This window comes from Alosa sapidissima, chromosome 9, assembly GCF_018492685.1.
Source record: "Alosa sapidissima isolate fAloSap1 chromosome 9, fAloSap1.pri, whole genome shotgun sequence".
Classification (NCBI taxonomy): Eukaryota; Metazoa; Chordata; class Actinopteri; order Clupeiformes; family Clupeidae; genus Alosa; species Alosa sapidissima.
The window spans coordinates 37126063-37146062 of record NC_055965.1 but is presented as its reverse complement, the minus strand read 5'-3'; the positions used below and the strand labels follow the sequence as shown (position 1 = coordinate 37146062).

Genomic DNA, 20000 nt, shown 5'->3' with positions numbered 1-20000 from the left:
GCTCTAAGTCAGCAAATGATTAAATGTTATTCTCTTGCTCTAAGTCAGCAAATTATTAAATGTTATTCTCCTGGTGTAAGTCAGCAAATGATTAAATGTTATTCTCTTGCTGTAAGTCAGCAAATGATTAAATGTTATTCTCTTGCTGTAAGTCAGCTTGGATAAAAACATAACGTCTGCCAAATGATTAAATGTTATTCTCTTGCTCTAAGTCAGCAAATGATTAAATGTTATTCTCTTGCTGTAAGTCAGCTTGGATAAAAACATAACGTCTGCCAAATGATTAAATGTTATTCTCTTGCTCTAAGTCAGCAAATGATTAAATGTTATTCTCCTGCTGTAAGTCAGCAAAAGATTAAATGTTATTCTCTTGCTGTAAGTCAGCGAATGATTAAATGTTATTCTCTTGCTCTAAGTCAGCAAATGATTAAATGTTATTCTCTTGCTCTAAGTCAGCAAATGATTAAATGTTATTCTCCTGGTGTAAGTCTGCAAATGATGAAATGTTATTCTCTTGCTCTAAGTCAGCAAATGATTAAATGTTATTCTCTTGCTCTAAGTCAGCAAATGATTAAATGTTATTCTCTTGCTGTAAGTCAGCTTGGATAAAAACATAACGTCTGCCAAATGATTAAATGTTATTCTCTTGCTGTAAGTCGCCAAAAGATTAAATGTTATTCTCTTGCTCTAACTGGTCTGTGATAGAATCGTCTGTCAAATCAATAAATGCCCTCAGGTAACCTTCAGGTGTAAACATTCCATCTCAGCGGTAACGTTCAGGTGTAAACATTCCATCTCAATGGTAACCTTCAGGTGTAAACATTCCATCTCCGCAGTAACCCTCAGCTGGGCGTGTGTGTGTGTGTATAGTATTAGTATATAGTATATATATACATATATAGTATAAGTATATATACTTTTTTGATCCCGTGGGGGAAATTTGGTCTCTGCATTTAACCCAATCGGTGAATTAGTGAAACACAAACTAATCCCGGCGCAGTGAGCTGCCTGCTACAACGGCGGCGCTCGGGGAGCAGTGAGGGGTTAGGTGCCTTGCTCAAGGGCAGTTCAGCCGCGGCCCACTGGTCGGGGCTCGAACCGGTAACCCTCCGGTTACAAGTCCAGAGTGCTAACCAGTGGGCCACGGCTGCCGTGTGTCTGTCTGTGTGTGTGTGTGTGTGTGTGTGTGTGTGTGTGTGTGTGTGTGTGTGTGTGTGTGTGTGTGTGTGTGTGTGTGTGTGTGTGTGTGTGTGTGTGTGTGTGTGTGTGTGTGTGTGTGTGTGTGTGTGTGTGTGTGTGTGTGTGTGTGTGTGTGTGTGTGTGTGTGTGTGTGTGTGTGTGTGTGTGTGTGTGTGTGTGTGTGTGTGTGTGTGTGTGTGTGTGTGTGTGTGTGTGTGTCCTCTTTCACCCTTTCTGCATAAACAGCAGGGAAGATTTTGATTGACGGGGGCTTCTCCTGTAGTCTGATGTTGACATCGTTGGCCGTCACATCGATCCTGGCGATCACCACGTTGTCATGGTTACGGTAGCGCTGCGCAAGCTCCTCCCACAGCGGGAAAAGGGCGCGGCTCTCCTCACTCCACGGTGCATCTGAACCAGGAAGCAAACAGGAAGTATGAGGGGCATAAACAGGAAATAGGAAAAGGGCGCGGCTCTCCTCACTCCACGCTGCATCTGAACCAGGAAGCAAATTGAGCCAGTAAAGAGGAAGTATGAGGTGCATAAACAGGAGGAGCCTGAACAGGATCTACAAGGCGAGTGACCAGAAAATAGTAGGAGAGTAAACAGGAAGTAGGAAGAGAGTAAACAGGAAGTAGGAAGAGAGAAAGTAGGAAATAGGATGAGAGAACAGGAAGTAGGAAGTGAGTAAGCATTAAATAGGAGGAGTGAACAGGAAGTGAGTAAGCATTAAATAGGAGGAGTGAACAGGAAGTGAGTAAGCATTAAATAGGAAGAGAGTAAAACAAGATGTGAGTAAGCATTAAATAGGAGGAGAGTAAACAGGAAGTAGGAAGAGAGTAAACAGGAAGTAGGAGGAGAAAGTGAAAAGGAAGTGGGAGAGAGTGGAGACACTGCAGTGAGCACCAAGAGGTTGTGATCATTGAAGGCGTGTGTGTGTACATACAGAAAAGCACCAAGACATTGTTGTTCTCGTTGAAGGCGACGGGTTCAAAGTTCAGTCCCACCAGCTCCTTCACAGGCTGCTTGTCCCATTCTTCTGGAATAGGCTCACTCTGCAGTCTGGGCTACACACACACACACATTAACACCTTGGCCTTGTGCTCCAGGTATACCTGGGTGAAGTGAGGGTGTGTGTGCGTGATCACCTTGGCCTTGTGCTCCAGGTATACCTAGGTGAAGTGTGTGTGTGAGGGTGTGTGTGTGTGTTCACCTTGGCCTTGTGCTCCAGGTACTGCTGGTTGAAGTGTGTGAGGGTGTGTGTGAGTGTGATCACCTTGGCCTTGTGCTCCAGGTACTGCTGGGTGAAGTGTGTGAGGGTGTGTGTGTCCACGGTGTGTGAGTGCAGCTGGTACTGTCGTCCATCCGTCAGGTTGACCATGCGCACGAGCGGAGCCTCCTCGAACCGGACCCGGAAGAACTCCATCACACGGCCGTTACGCGGCTCATCAGTGTCAATCAACACACACAGGACCTGCACACACACACACACATACACAAACACACGCACACACACACAAACACACTTCAGAAGAACTCCATCACACGGCCGTTACGCGGCTCATCAGTGTCAATCAACACACACAGGACCTACACACACACACACGCACACACGAACACAAACACACACACACACACACACACTTCAGAAGAACTCCATCAAACGGCCGTTACGCGGCTCATCAGTGTCAATCAGCACACACAGGACCTGCACACACACACACACACACACACTAAAGAAGATTTAGTGTGTGTTAATAATTTTGTTCCTAACTATATATACACCCTTCCTGGGGTGCAAGCTAAGGTAAGCTAACTGGCTCATTTGTTTTTGTGTTTGTGATGGACTGTGCCTAGGTTGATGGTACTTGGCTAAGGTTTTTATGGTTATGGTTCAGTCCGCATCAACGTGACGGACCAACCTAGACCATGCCTAGACCATGCCTAGGTTGGTTAAGGGTATTTGGATGTTTATAGTGGTAATATGGTGGCAGCATGGGGCTTAAGCTAACTGGCTAATTTGTTTTGTGTTTGTGATGGGGCTTAAGCTAACTGGCTAAGCTAAAATGTACTAAAATGTAATTTGTATTTTAGTATATTTTTATATATTGTATTAAGTGTTAGCATAATTTGTATTTTATTATATTTAGCATATTCTTTATCTTCTACTGTCCTTATTGCTTAGTTGTGTTTTTATATTATATACTTTAATTACTCTTTCTGCTGTTAAAGAATGTGTTTGTGTTGTATGTATGCTGCTGAGACCTTGAATTTCCCCTGGGGATCAATAAAGTATCTATCTATCTATCTATCTACACACACACACACGTACGTACCTGACCCCGGAAGTGTGTGGCCGTGTTGTGGAACTCGCTGAGTGTGTGTGTGAAGCTCTCCTCCGTCTTGTTGATGAAGAGCACCAGGTGATTCTTCACCACAGAGTTCAGGATCTGAGGAGCGGTCTAACACACACAACAGGGTGTCAGAGTGTGTGTGTGTGTGTGTGTGTGTGTGTGAGAGAGAGAGAGTGTGTGTGTGTGTGTGTGTGTGTGTGATACGAGAGTGAATGAGTGAGTGAGTGAGCCATGTTGTAAACACACGTTATTTCAAGTGTTGTGTGTCGACGGCCTTATCGGATATGGGTCACTTTTACTAGGACAAATAAACAGACAAAAATACAACTTGGCATCAAGCCCTTTAGTGTTTGCAGTGTGTGTGTGTGTGTGCGTGTGCACATGTGCGTGCATGCGTGTATGCGTGTGTGTGTGTGCATGCGTTTGTGTGTGTGCGCATATGTGTGCGTGCGTGTGTGTGTGTGAGTGTGCGCATGTGTGTATGTATGTGTGTGTGTGCACATGTGTGTGCGTGCGTGCGTGTGTGTGCGTGCGTGTGTGTGTGCGTGCATGCGTGTGTGTGTGTGCGTGTGCACATGTGCGTGCATGCGTGTATGCGTGTGTGTGTGTGCATGCGTTTGTGTGTGTGCGCATATGTGTGCGTGCGTGTGTGTGTGTGTGTGTGAGTGTGCGCATGTGTGTATGTATATGTGTGTGCGTGCGTGTGCGTGTGTGTGTGCGTGCATGCGTGTGTGTGTGTGCGTACCTTTCCATTGTACTCCATGACCAGGTCAAACTCGTGGATTCTGATGAAGTCAGTCAGAGCCTCTGCAGTGATGTCATCACTCATCTCTAGCTTACTGTCCAGCTTACCCTGCAACACACACACACAGTCTTTAAACTTTACTTCTGTATGTGTGCATGTTTCTGTGTCTGTGTTTGTGTGTGCTGTTGGTGTGTGTGTGTTTCTGTGTGAGTGAGTGTGTGTGTTTCTGTGTGAGTGTGTGTGTGTGTGTGAGCATGCAAATATGGAGACGGAGATGTTTTGTTGTTCCTTAATGTGCTGAGTATTATAAATGGATGGACCTGTAAAAGCATGTGAGCCATGTAGACCTGTCACCTTATTAATGACCAGGGGCGGAGCTTGAGGGGGTGCGGCACCCGCAGGGGCCCAGTGCGACTCGAGGGCGCCCCTCCCCCACCTCCGGGTAAGGTGGGACGGGCCTCTCCCAAGGCACAAGGCCGGAGGAGCTAAGATCATGCAAACGGTTTCTTTTCATTTGGTTTTGATTTTCTAATTGGAGTAAGTCTTTGTGACAACACGTCATGATACATTTGATAATGTTTGATCGTTGTTTTGGTATGAAGCATCTTTTACGTAGCCTAATGAATGCGCTCTAGAAAGTGAAAGTAGCCTAACCTAGGCCTATATGCGCTCTGTGTCTGAGCTGTCTGTGTACGTCCGCAATTGATTACGTTCCTCAAATGGAGAACACATCAATCTCATGGTATTTTCTGCCCTAAAATGCATGAAACATGCAAGTTCAAAATCCCGCAGGTAGCCACGTTACATCTCCGTTTCATATTTGCCTAGGCTACTAGCCTACAATAAATGAATTGAACGAACTCAACTGACAACAGGTATATAAGCCTACTGATTCGGTCATTGAGACTACAGAATACAGTAGGCCTACAACAAACTTTCTGTCTTTCTGAAGTTTATTTTTGTATTCCGGGGTACAGTAGCCTAATTGCCTAATGTCTTGACAATAGTTTTTCTTACCGGCTTGCTGTTTAAACTGACTGCGCCGCTCTGAACGTTCCTGCCAGGTTTATGACGTAAACCGCTACATCTCGGCTCTGGCAAAAACTCATCTGCCTAAACTCATCGTGTGGGAAATCAGATTATCTGTCAATATTAGGCTTTGAAAGTAAGAGATATTTGCTCAGTAATAGTAGGCTACATTTTGTAACATTTATAGAGAAACCGACGGGAAGTTAAATTAGAAATTAGAATCGTTGGAAATTGAAAACACATACAAAAAAAGATTCGGGGCTTTTGAAAAGAGATTCGGGGCTTGAGCCCCTGAAGCCACCCCCTCGCTCCGCCAATGCAACCACCCAGCAGTAACTTCTGCATTCGGTGAGATTTATTTTTGACTCTTCCCGTCGCCGTTGCAACCTCTGAGCGCTCATTCTCCAAGTTAAAGATCATTAAAAAGCACTTGAGGAGCACAGTGGGACAGGAGAGACTGAGTGGACTTGCCATGTTGTCCATAGAGAATGAGAGAGCAAAGAAAATGTGGACGAGTTCGCGGTGCGCAAGGCTCGTCGGCCCTTTAAATAGTGCTGCGTATTATTGTTGTTTTATTATTAGGGGTCATGTAGCCTAATGTTTTTGTTGTTGTTCTCTTGGTTACACTTCATGTACGTTCGATGGACTTCAAAATTACATAGTTGCTCTCCGTGGCGCTGATGCTTGTAAGACCCGCTGTTGCGGGCATGTGTATGTTGTAAAATTATGTTATGATGAGTTTAATAAAGGGCCCGGTCATGTGCCCCGCCCCCGGCCCGGCTCTGACTTGTTCCGCCACTGTTAATGACTCTTCCAAGAGTATTTGGATCTTGTTTTCCTTGCTTGCCTTTCAGAACCAAATAAAAGCATTCAAATGTGTGTGTACCTTTTCGAGCATTAAAACACACTTTGTGTTGATGTTGTTGTGTGTGTGTGTGTGTGTGTATGTGTGTGTGTGGTGTGTGTGTGTACACACGTGTGAGTACCTTTTTGAGCATTAACACACAGTCTGTGTTGATGTTGCAGTGTGTGTGTAGACATCACTGCTGTGTGTGTGTGTGTGTGTGTGTGTAGACATCACTGCTGTGTGTGTGTGTTTGTAGACATCACTGCTGTGTGTGTGTGTGTGTGTGTTTGTAGACATCACTGCTGTGTGTGTGTGTGTGTGTGTACCTTTTTGAGCAGTAACACACAGTCTGTGTTGATGTTGTAGTGTGTGTAGACATCACTGCTGTGTGTGTGTGTGTACCTTTTTGAGCAGTAACACACAGTCTGTGTTGATGTTGTAGTGTGTGTAGACATCACTGCTGTGTGTGTGTGTGTGTGTGTGTGTGTACCTTTTTGAGCAGTAACACACATTCTGTGTTGATGTTGTAGTGTGTATAGACATCACTGCTGTGTGTGTGTGTGTGTGTGTGTGTGTACCTTTTTGAGCAGTAACACACAGTCTGTGTTGATGTTGTAGTGTGTGTAGACATCACTGCTGTGTGTGTGTGTGTGTGTACCTTTTTGAGCAGTAACACACAGTCTGTGTTGATGTTGTAGTGTGTGTAGACATCACTGCTGTGTGTGTGTGTGTGTGTACCTTTTTGAGCAGTAACACACAGTCTGTGTTGATGTTGTAGTGTGTGTAGACATCACTGCTGTGTGTGTGTGTGTGTACCTTTTTGAGCAGTAACACACAGTCTGTGTTGATGTTGTAGTGTGTGTAGACATCACTGCTGTGTGTGTGTGTGTGTGTGTACCTTTTTGAGCAGTAACACACAGTCTGTGTTGATGTTGTAGTGTGTGTAGACATCACTGCTGTGTGTGTGTGTGTGTGTACCTTTTTGAGCAGTAACACACAGTCTGTGTTGATGTTGTAGTGTGTGTAGACATCACTGCTGTGTGTGTGTGTGTGTGTGTACCTTTTTGAGCAGTAACACACAGTCTGTGTTGATGTTGTAGTGTGTGTAGACATCACTGCTGTGTGTGTGTGTGTGTGTACCTTTTTGAGCAGTAACACACAGTCTGTGTTGATGTTGTAGTGTGTGTAGACATCACTGCTGTGTGTGTGTGTGTGTGTGTACCTTTTTGAGCAGTAACACACAGTCTGTGTTGATGTTGTAGTGTGTGTAGACATCACTGCTGTGTGTGACTCCAAACGGGAGATCCGCCACCTCAGCTGCAACAGAGAAGAGGACCTGGACCATCCCCTGTTCAAGGTCCTACACACACACACACACACACACGCACACACACACACACACACGCACACGCACACGCACACGCACACGCACACACACGCACACACACACACACACACACACACACACACACATATTTGAATTCTTTATTTGAATCCACAAACCAAATAAAGAACATACCCATCACACACACACACACATACACAAACCCACACACATACACTTGAACCCCCCCCCCCCACACACACACACACACAGCGTTATGTGTGTATATTTTCAGAATGTGAGGTCCTACCTTAAACAGTCCCAGCACTGCCAGATCATGTGACTCGCTGAAGTCCTTTAATTGGCCGAGGCCCTCGATGACATCAGCACTGGGGCCCTCTCTCCTCTTTAGCCAGGTCAGGATGGCGTCAGCGTCTCTGAGAGCTGGAACACACCCACACACACACACACACACACACACACGTGGAACACACACACATAATCGTTTCTGTCTGAGCTGTCTGTTGCTGCCGCCACTTAGTCCGTCTCTGAGAGCTGGAACACACACACACACGTGGAACACACACACACACACGTGGAACACACACACACACACCCACACACACGTGGAACACACACACACACACGTGGAACACACACACACACACACACGTGGAACACACACACACACACGTGGAACACACACACACACACACACACACACGCATGTGTTGACCCCATCATACACACACACACACACACACACACACACATGTGTTGACCCCATCATACACACACACACACACACACACATGTGTTGACCCCATCATACACACACACATGTGTTGACCCCATCATACACACACACACACGCATGTGTTGACCCCATCATACACACACACACACACACATGTGTTGACCCCATCATACACACACACACACACACACACACATGTGTTGACCCCATCATACACACACACACACACACACGCATGTGTTGACCCCATCATACACACACACACACACACACACACACACACGCATGTGTTGACCCCATCATACACACACACACACACACACGCATGTGTTGACCCCATCATACACACACACACACACACACACACACACACACACGCATGTGTTGACCCCATCATACACACACACACACACGCAAGTGTTGACCCCATCATACACACACACACACACACACACATGTGTTGACCCCATCATACACACACACACACACACACGCATGTGTTGACCCCATCATACACACACACACACACACACACACACACACGCATGTGTTGACCCCATCATACACACACACACACACACACGCATGTGTTGACCCCATCATACACACACACACACACGCATGTGTTGACCCCATCATACACACACACACACACACACACACACACACACACGCATGTGTTGACCCCATCATACACACACACACACACACACACGCATGTGTTGACCCCATCATACACACACACACACACACGCACGCATGTGTTGACCCCATCATACACACACACACACATACATGTGTTGACCCCATCATACACACACACACACACACACACACGCATGTGTTGACCCCATCATACACACACACACACACACACACGCATGTGTTGACCCCATCATTGCACAGAGAGCGCCAACACACACACACACACACACACACACACGCATGTGTTGACCCCATCATTGCACAGAGAGCGCCAACACACACACACGCATGTGTTGACCCCATCATTGCACAGAGAGCGCCAACACACACACACACGTTGCAACCACTTAATATGTACACACACACATCATTGCACAGAGAGCGCCAGCTCCACACACACACACACACACACACGTTGCAACCACTTAATATGCACACCCACACACGCACGCATGTGTTTTAACCATTTAATACACACACACACACATTTTGCAGACATGCAATAGACACACACATTAATTGAACAGATAAATATAAAACACACATGCCACAGCCTCGACTTGCATTAGCTGTGTCATCAGGATTAGCCTACTGTTCTTTAGGGTTAGCCTAGCATTAGCTGTGTCATCAGGATTAGCCTAGCATTAGCTGTGTCATCGGGATTAGCCTACAGTTGTTTTAGGTTAGCCTAGCATTAGCTGTGTCATCGGGATTAGCCTACTGTTCTTTAGGGTTAGCCTAGCATTAGCTGTGTCAGCAGGATTAGCCTAATGTTGTTTAAGGTTAGCCTAGCATTAGCTTTGTCATAAGGATTAGCAGACTGTTGTTTCAGGTTAGCCTAGCATTAGCTGTGTCATCAGGATTAGCCTACTGTTCTTTAGGGTTAGCCTAGCATTAGCTGTGTCATCAGGATTAGCCTACTGTTGTTTCAGGTTAGCCTAGCATTAGCTGTGTCATCGGGATTAGCCTACTGTTGTTTTAGGTTAGCCTAGCATTAGCTGTGTCATCGGGATTAGCCTACTGTTCTTTAGGGTTAGCCTAGCATTAGCTGTGTCATAAGGATTAGCAGACTGTTGTTTCAGGTTAGCCTAGCATTAGCTGTGTCATCAGGATTAGCCTACTGTTCTTTAGGGTTAGCCTAGCATTAGCTGTGTCATCAGGATTAGCCTACTGTTGTTTCAGGTTAGCCTAGCATTAGCTTTGTCATCAGGATTAGCAGACTGTTGTTTCAGGTTAGCCTAGCATTAGCTGTGTCATCAGGATTAGCCTACTGTTCTTTAGGGTTAGCCTAGCATTAGCTGTGTCAGCAAGATTAGCCTACTGTTCTTTAGGGTTAGCCTAGCATTAGCTGTGTCATCAGGATTAGCCTACTGTTGTTTAAGGTTAGCCTAGCATAAGCTGTGTCAACAGGATTAGCAGACTGTTGTTTCAGGTTAGCCTAGCATTAGCTTTGTCATCAGGATTAGCCTGCTGTTGTTTAAGGTTAGCCTAGCATTAGCTGTGTCAGCAAGATTAGCCTACTGTTGTTTAAGGTTAGCCTAGCATTAGCTGTGTCAGCAGGATTAGCCTACTGTTCTTTAGGGTTAGCCTAGCATTAGCTGTGTCATCAGGATTAGCCTACTGTTGTTTAAGGTTAGCCTAGCATAAGCTGTGTCAACAGGATTAGCAGACTGTTGTTTCAGGTTAGCCTAGCATTAGCTTTGTCATCAGGATTAGCCTGCTGTTGTTTAAGGTTAGCCTAGCATTAGCTGTGTCAGCAGGATTAGCCTACTGTTGTTTAAGGTTAGCCTAGCATAAGCTGTGTCGACAGGATTAGCAGACTATTGTTTCAGGTTAGCCTAGCATTAGCTGTGTCATCAGGATTAGCCTACTGTTGTTTAAGGTTAGCCTAGCATTAGCTGTGTCATCAGGATTAGCCTACTGTTGTTTAAGGTTAGCCTAGCATTAGCTGTGTCGTCAGCATTATCAGATTATTACCTCATCAGGTTAGTTTAGCATTAGCTGTGTCGTCAGGATTAGCAGACTATTGTTTCATTAGGTTAGCCTAGCATTATCTGGGCAAAGGCTCAGGTTATCCTGATTTTAGCACTGTTTCTAGTCTTACCAGGGCAGTGTACAGGGTTGTGTTTGTCAGCCGACAGGTACAGGCGTATGGAAGGGATGGCCGTGACGTTGAGCTGCGCTGCCAACTCCTTCTCCTTGGACACGTCCACTCCGGCCAGTGTAATGGTGCTTGTCGTCTCCTTCAGCTGGGCAGAGGCCTTTGAGAACTCCATGATGGAACTCATGGACTCGCCTGACAGTGGTGCATCTATGGGAAGCACAGAGGGACAGAAAAGAGAGTTAAAGAGGTTATGGAAGGTGGTTACATGCAGCTCTGACATGCCGCTACTTAGACATTGGCGTCTAATTGTCTAAGTGGCGCCATTAACATTAATTTTCAAGCGTCCCACTACTGCGACAATTTTTTTTCCATTGTCGGAGTAGCGACACTTGACCTTTTTTTTCAAACGTCCTGCCATTCCGACAGGAGGTCATTAACAGTGGCGTAGCCAGAATTTTTCAACGGAGTGGACTTTTGCGAAGTAGCCTAGGCCTAGGGTGGGCCTTTATTTTTTTATTCCAATATGGGCAGTAGCCTATAGCCTAGGCCTACCGTAATCCCAACTTTAAACAACACACGATTTCATCACAGCTCAGATGATTCATGGCAAAAAACAATAAAAGGCGACATTGATAAATAGCAGGGGCAACAGGATTGGATTCTAGCCTACGCACAAGAACTTCAACCGAAAGGTTAGTCACGTCTCAAGGAGTCCAAGAGTGCGCCTCACACACCAGCTCCGTTGAACAGTGTATCAATTTTAAACAAGTTGATTAGAGAGTCACATTTGAAATATCGGGTAGCCTAAATTATAGCCTATAGCGTGTGCATCTCAGAGGAAGAGATTTTGGAGAGAGAGAGAGGATTTAACCTAGGTGATGATTATTTGTGTTTGGTGGTAATTAGACTTGAGTATGGATACCTACAAATTGTTTTGAATAAAAAAAGATAAGACAACAAATGAAATGTGACCCTGCAAGGCGAAACCAGTCGTTTTGGTAAAATTTACAAAATTAAGTTATTGTACTCACATGAACGGCCATAAACTAAGCTTTCCAACAATATGTATATCGAGGGTATTGCAAATAGTATTGGGTATTGGATAGTCGCCGACCCTCATTAGATGTGGATATCTGGAGGTAAGGATAGCCTTCAAGGAACACGGTTATAAATCGCAGTTGCTGTGAGACATACGGCCCTTCTCCAGTCTCTCTCAAAATCAAAACACACCCAATTCACGCTTGGACTTTTCGATTATGTTTCTAAATGTTGGGACTGATGGACACTGAACTCTGGGGGTTATTTGAACGTTCGTTGTGAAGTGGTTTACTGTAAAAGGAGCGTCGGATATCCCGCCTGTCTTTGCACAATTATAGGGCCATGATAATGCATGCGCTAGCCTAGAGTCGAGAGAAAGAAGACTAAATGTGCACATCAGTGAAGACCTCTCCTGGACCACCAACACTGCATCACTGGCGAAGAGAGCTCAGCGCCGCCTGTACTTCCTGCGGAAACTCAGGCGAGCAAGTGCTCCACCAGCCATCATGACCACATTCTACCGAGGCACCATTGAGAGCATCCTCTCCAGCTGTATCGCTGTGTGGGGCGGAAGCTGCACTGAATACAACAGGAAAGCCCTGCAGCGCATAGTGAACACAGCTGGAAGGATCATTGGTGCTTCACTCCCCTCCCTGAAGGACATTTACACCACCCACCTCACCCGCAAGGCGACCAAAATTGTGAGTGATGCAAGTCACCCCGCTCACAATCTGTTTGATCTACTGCCCTCTGGGAAGAGGTACAGAAGCCTGCGCTCCCGCACTACCAGACTCACCAACAGCTTCATACACCAAGCTGTAAGGATGCTGAACTCTCTCCCTCCTCTCCCCCCTCCACCCTCAGCTACATAACATCCTGGACATTGGACCCACAATGGCCGCCTGCACTACTCCACTTGCACACTTGCACACTTGTACACTTTACAACTTGGTGTTGTTGTCCTGAAAACACAACACTTCTGCTGCTCTTACATAACTTGCACCACTATGCCACTTTCTTTATTACTTAGGTCAAACAGAACTACCCAAGCCTTTTATTGGCCTGACTTTGCACTAGTATTTTATTGACTGTCTACGCACAATTTCAACCAAATTTTGCTGCTCTTATTTTTTCATTATTATATGTGCCCTCTTATTTACTTATTTACTTACTTTTTTGTTTACTTGAATGTTATGTTTGTCTGTGGACTTAAAATTGGAAAAATATGTCTTGTCTTCACCGTGGGATAGTGAGAAACGTAATTTCGATCTCTTTGTATGTCTGGAACATGTGAAGAAATTGACAATAAAGCTGACTTTGACTTTGACTTTGACTTTGACTAAATAAATATGCAGACATGTTATGTGCAATTCAACAACTTCACGCATGACATATAAAATATATATTCCTACATTATTGTGTAGTAAATTGAGTTTATCCAACCTGCTGGCAAGCCAAAATGCGTTGCACATGGCTTTATCATTGTCCTCTAAAATGCAATATAAGCAACTTATATATATCACATATCGTTTGAACACCCTGATGGACACTGAACTCTGGGGGTTATTTGAACGTTCACTGAAGTGGTTTAGGCTACTTGAGCGTAAGAATTCTAACCTGACTCTCGCTAGGCGAAAGGAAATTCATCTGGCGAGAGTCAGGTTATAAGAATTCCGCCCGTCTTTGCGCAATTGGCCATTAATTGACGGCCATTAATCAATTAATAGGTGGCCGGCATGCACAGAGTTTGTTTGATGCATGGAGTTTCCGACCGTTTCCCCTGAGAGCTTAGAGAATAAAATGAGGAGAGCTACCTGTGTTTTACATAATGTGTAACATTAATTCACATGGCTAGTTCAAAATTACCTAGGTTTGACTGAAATGTGTGCCGATATCAATTATTGGGAAAAACATTGTTTGGAGTGGATGGCGGGTGGATTGTTGATGTAGCTGCAGGTGCAGATGACATGACTACAGCTCATCCATGCATCTAGGATGTTGGAATTTGATAGGATACAGGAACTGCAGAGATAAATTGAAAATGAGGATTGGTAATGTCGGAATAGCGGTACTAAAAAAAATCGGAGTAGGGGCATGTCTAAATAGAGGCATGTCGTAATAACGGTATGTCGTAATAGAGGGTTGTCGTAATAACGGGATGTCGTAATAAAGAGTGAACCCCATGGAAGGTGATGCTAAAAGCATTCTAAACTGTGGCAATGACTGGCTCACTAAGAAAACTCCATGCTAGTAGAAACTCACTAAGACAACAACATATGGCTGATGCTAAAAGCATGCTGAACTGTGGCAATGACTGGCTCACTAAGAAAACTCCATGCTAGTAGAAACTCACTAAGACAACAACATATGGCTGATGCTAAAAGCATGCTGAACTATGGCAAGGACTGGCTTGCTGAGAAAAATGAGATGCTGCTATTCGGGTTCGAGTCCGGGCGTGTACAGGGCTGAACTCTACCCGCGGACTCAACCCGTGAACAGCAGCATCTCAGATCAGAAGTCGAGCGTGCTGACAATTGAGCTAAAAGCCCAGGCTACTCACTTTTTTTAAAGTACACATATATTTTGGGGCTTTTTATGCCTTTAATGATAGAACAGTGGAGAGTGACAGGAAGCGAATGGGAGAGAGAGCAGAGGTGGGATCCGGAAAGGACCACGGGGCGGGAATCGAACCCGGGTCGCCGGCATACGGTGCAGGTGTCCCAGCCAGTTGCGCCACAGCTGGGGCCCCAGCAGTACTCTTGATGCGTCAGGGAGTGAGGTTTACCAACGTTCCACATGCATAGCTAAGCTAGCTGGCATCCGTTACACAAATGCAAGTGGTTATGCAGTGTGAGGTTAGTGAAGCATATAGGGTAGTAACTACACTGAGCAAGGTTAGCCTAGCATAGGCTAGTGATTATGCTGAGTGGGCATATAGGGTAATATAGCGAGGTTAGCCTAGCATAGGCTAGTGATTATGCTGAGTGGGCCCTTTTCATTGTTGAGATCGTTTTGCTAACTCAGCTGTTTCATTGTGCTCATATCAGCCCGAACACTTTGACTTTAATTTGTCCCTTTAATCTCCCTTTATCGCCAGTCACCGAGATAACGCATGCTCACTCATATTCACACACACACACACACACACACACACACACACACATACATACACACTCATACACTGTTCAGATTTGTGGTATATCAATCAAATTGAACATTTTCCCCAAAGCAACACATACACACACACACAGACACACATACACACAACAGCTATTAGACATACACACACATACACGCATACACACAGCAGCTATTAGACGTACACACACATACAGAATTAGCCAAGTGCACTAATAGTAACTCATGTACATATATACTCATTCATACACACACACACACACAGCAGCTATTAGACGTACACACAAATACAGAATTAGCCAAGTGCACTAATAGTAACTCACACACACATGCACACATATATACTCATTCATATACACATAGGCTAGTGATTTGAAGCTCTTCCCTCAGGCCGGAGACTAAGAGTCCCATTTTGTAAGTCCAATAGGACAAAAAAATATTTTATTTCTAGTGCAATACGCCTGCTAAATTTGCACAATTTTGCTTTATTGCACAGAAACGATTCTGATAAGCATCTGTCAGAAACATAGATTGATAAGACAGTTTCTTTCTTTCTTATTTTCTTTCTTAACCTTCTAAACTTATATTATCTGTGTCTTTTACCCCATCTTGTGTCTTTGTGTATCTTGTGCTATTTATGTGTACCTGACTGCGAGACAAGCTTCCCTTTGGGAAAATAAAATTAACTGAACTGAACTAAACTGAACTGAACACACACACACACACACAGTCAGCTATTACAAGTACACACACATACAGAGTTAATCACACATGCACACTTATACTCATTCATACACACACACACACACACACACACACACACTCATTCATACACACACAGACACACACACACACACACACACACATATATATATATATATATACTCATTCATACACACACACAAACACACACACACACACAGAGACTTACAGAAGTGCACGAGGAGTTTTGGGTAGCATTTGAGTGCCTGGTTAAAGGTGCTCACACACACACACCACACACACACACACACACACACATACTTACAGAAGTGCACGAGGAGTTTGGGGTAGCGTTTGAGGGCCTGGTCAAAGGTGCTCTTCTTGAGTCGCAGGACGTCATTCTCCTCTGGGATCTCCTCTTCTGCGTCCACACACACTCGGTCCCACACACACGCGCTGAGACAGAGGAGAACACACACCGCACGCCACACACTCGCCATGTCAACACCAGCACGTCTGTCTTCTCCCTCTCACACACTCACACACTCACTCACGTACAAGGGAGAGGCGTGGGGGAAAGTGTGTGGAAACAAGAGATTGGTGGAGGGAGGGAGAGAGAGATTGGCAGAGGTAGAGAGAGAGAGGGAAGGAGAGAGAGAGAGGGAGGGAGAAAGAGATTGGCAGAGGTAGAGAGAGAGGGAAGGAGAGAGAGAGAGGGAGGGAGAGAGAGATTGGCAGAGGTAGAGAGAGAGGGAAGGAGAGAGAGAAATAAATAGGGAAGTCAAGGTTTGATGACTTGTAGGGAGAACATATCAGTCTGCACTTTGGCTTGTAGGGAGATATCAGTCTGACCTTTGGAGTTCATGACTTGAAGGCTGGGAAGGGTTTGTGTCAAATGTAATTCTGGACACTAGAGGGAGCCAGTGGAGAGTAACTAGGAGAGGAGTTACATGTGTCCTCTTTGGCTGATTGAAGACCAGTCATGTTACAGCATTCTGAATCAGCTGTAATGATCTTACTACACAGGCAGGTAGGCCAGCCGACAGTGAATTACAGTAGTCCAGCTTGGAGATGACCATGGCCTGTACAAGACATTGTGTGGAATCTTGTGTCAGATAAGGTCTGATCTTCTTAAGGTGTAAGGTGTGTGTTGTGTAAGACAGGTAAGGTGTGTAAGACAGGTAGGGTGTGTTGTGTATCAGACAGGTAAGGTGTGTAAGACAGGTAAGGTGTGTTGTGTATCAGACAGGTAAGGTGTGTTGTGTATCAGACAGGTAAGGTGTGTTTGAATATCAGACAGGTAAGGTGTGTTGTGTGTAAGACAGGTAGGGTGTGTTGTGTGTAAGACAGGTAAGGTGTGTAAGACAGGTAGGGTGTGTTGTGTATCAGACAGGTAAGGTGTGTAAGACAGGTAAGGTGTGTTGTGTATCAGACAGGTAAGGTGCGTACAAGCGTAATTCCAGAGCTATCTCAACCCAGGGTCTATTTCACCATGACAACGAGTCGAACACACCCTCGAGAGCTAGACCACGCTGACCGAAGGAGGACCGAGTTCCTTTTTTGCCTTATTTGGGCAGTGGAGAGTGAGACAGGAAGCAAGTGGGAGAGAGAGATGGGGTGGGATCGGGAAATGACCGCAGGTCAGATTCAAACCTGGGTCCCCAGCTCAAACCCGTATATGGTACGGGTGCTGTACTGTAGCTTGCTGCGCCACAGCGCCCCCTACGCTTGCAGTTCTAAGAAATAAGCATCAATAATGATCAAAAATGTTTTTTCTTTTTTTTACCTTGTTTATAATTGAATTTCCTGATTTACTCACAAAAAACGTCATACTGTATGATCATAAATGTAATCTCATAGGGGTAAATGGCAAATTGTTACATAATTTGTTACGGCTGCATTAATTTAAAGGCGAACTATGGAGGTTTTTTTAGCTTAATATGCAGGGTTTTTTTTAGCTTAATTTAACAGCTTCGGAGTCATTGGAATGGTTATATGACTTTTTTCATGTTGAATGGCGGCCGTCTCGCTTCCCCCTAGCGCCTGAGAGCGGAAAAACCACCCTTGCAACTGTGGGCCGGCGGGCCGACGGCCTCAGTGTCAGGAAGTATAACGAGTGTAACGAATTGCTTTACTGCATTCAAATACACACACACGCCAGGCACCGGCTTTCACATGTCTGACTTTCACATATCTGACAAGATTTCATAAAATAAAGGCACCGCAACAATTACTTCATAATATATATTTCTTCTCCTTCTTGATTGGTGATGTTTATTTGTTATTTCTTGTTGATTGTGTTTACTGTTCATTGTGGCTCCCCTAAATACAGTATTAGTATTAAATACAAGACCCATTTCTCTTATGCATTTGTATTAAATACAAGACACATTTCTCTTATGTATCAGTATCAAGACCCATTTCTCTTATGTATCAGTATTAAATACAAGACCCATTTCTCTTATGCATTTGTATTAAATACAAGACACATTTCTCTTATGTATCAGTATCAAGACCCATTTCTCTTATGTATCAGTATTAAATACAAGACCCATTTCTCTTATGTATCAGTATTAAGACCCATTTCTCTAAATACAAGACACATTTCTCTTATGTATCAGTATCAAGACCCATTTCTCTAAATACAAGACCCATTTCTCTTATGTATCAGTATTAAACACAAGACCCATTTCTCTTATGTATCAGTATTGGAGCAGCAAATGTGTCTGAAAATGATGCCACGGCTGCACCACTAGGTGGTGCCAAAGACCTTCAAACCAAATACTGATATCACTCACTCACACATACACACACGTACTCTTTCTCATACACACATTCACTCTCACACACACATACACATGTACGCTTTCTCATACACACATTCACTCACATTCACACACAACCCCTCACCCCCCAACACAATACAAAAGAACACACACACACACACACAAACTCACAGACACACAAACTCACAGACACACACATAATGACACACATAATCTAAAGTTTACAAAAGAACTCTTCAGAAAGACACAATTCCAGGTGAAATCTTCATGTGGGTCTCTAAGAAACTTTGTGATTGGCCAGATGGTCATGTGGGTCTCTAAGAAGCTTTGTGATTGGCCAGATGGTCATGTGGGTCTCTAAGAAGCTTTGTGATTGGCCAGATGGTCATGTGGGTCTCTAAGATGCTTTGTGATTGGCCAGATGGTCATGTGGGTCTCTAATATGCTTTGTAATTGGCCAGATTGTTATGTGGGTCTCTAAGATGCTTGGTTGATTAATTGATTGATTGATTCATTCATTCATTAGTTGATTTGATTGATTGATTGATTCATTCATTCATTCAGTCATTAGTTGATTTGATTGATTAACTGATGGATTCATTCGTTCAATCATTCATTAGTTGATTTGATTAATTGATTGGAATTATTTGTATTCGTCATTTGGTCATCGGTGTCCAGTCCAAACATGAGAAGATGAACTAAAGTAAATATACACACACATACATACATACATACATACATACATACATACATACATACATACATACATACATTAGATCGAAACATGGTATCAAACAGGACTATCAGTTATCACATGAGATTATATGAAACATGGTATCAAACGGTTCTACTGTATCAGTTATCACATGAGATCATATGAAACATGGTATCAAACGGTTCTATCAGTTATCACATTAGATCATATGAAACATGGTATCAAACGGTTCTACTGTATCAGTTATCACATGAGATCATATGAAACATGGTATCAAAAGGTTCTATCAGTTATCACATGAGATTATCAAACAGTTCTATCAGTTATCACATGAGATCACATGAAACATAGTATCAAACAGTTCTATCAGTCATGACACCACCAAGCTTATAGGTGACACAGTATAGTATAGGGATGTGTGTGTATGTGTGTGTGTTTGCCTGTGTGTGTGTTTTTGTGTGTGTGTTTGCCTGTGTGTTTACCTATACATGAAATATGTTTGTTTGCATCTCTGAAATTGTGCACTTGTGTGTGTAATGTGTGTGTGTGTCTGTGTGTGAGTGTGTGAGCATGCACA

General features: G+C 44.2%; 2 protein-coding genes across 2 annotated transcripts in view; both read right to left on the bottom strand.

The window, feature by feature from the left end:
- zgc:136472 (uncharacterized protein LOC678514 homolog) overlaps window positions 1–16582 on the bottom strand; it is a 22210-nt gene extending 5628 nt beyond the window's left edge. The window contains exons 1-9 of the mRNA XM_042104333.1: window positions 16248–16582; window positions 11045–11251; window positions 7789–7922; window positions 7377–7514; window positions 4279–4386; window positions 3516–3641; window positions 2456–2653; window positions 2126–2246; window positions 1409–1590 (exon numbers count right to left, since the gene is read on the bottom strand). Coding sequence (XP_041960267.1) covers window positions 1409–1590; window positions 2126–2246; window positions 2456–2653; window positions 3516–3641; window positions 4279–4386; window positions 7377–7514; window positions 7789–7922; window positions 11045–11251; window positions 16248–16422 — 1389 coding nt within the window. The 5' untranslated portion in view covers window positions 16423–16582. The remainder of the gene's footprint in view (window positions 1–1408; window positions 1591–2125; window positions 2247–2455; window positions 2654–3515; window positions 3642–4278; window positions 4387–7376; window positions 7515–7788; window positions 7923–11044; window positions 11252–16247) is intronic.
- The window catches only part of LOC121718522, an 823508-nt gene that overhangs the window by 241093 nt on the left and 562415 nt on the right, over window positions 1–20000 (bottom strand). The gene's annotated exons all lie outside the window — the stretch shown is intronic.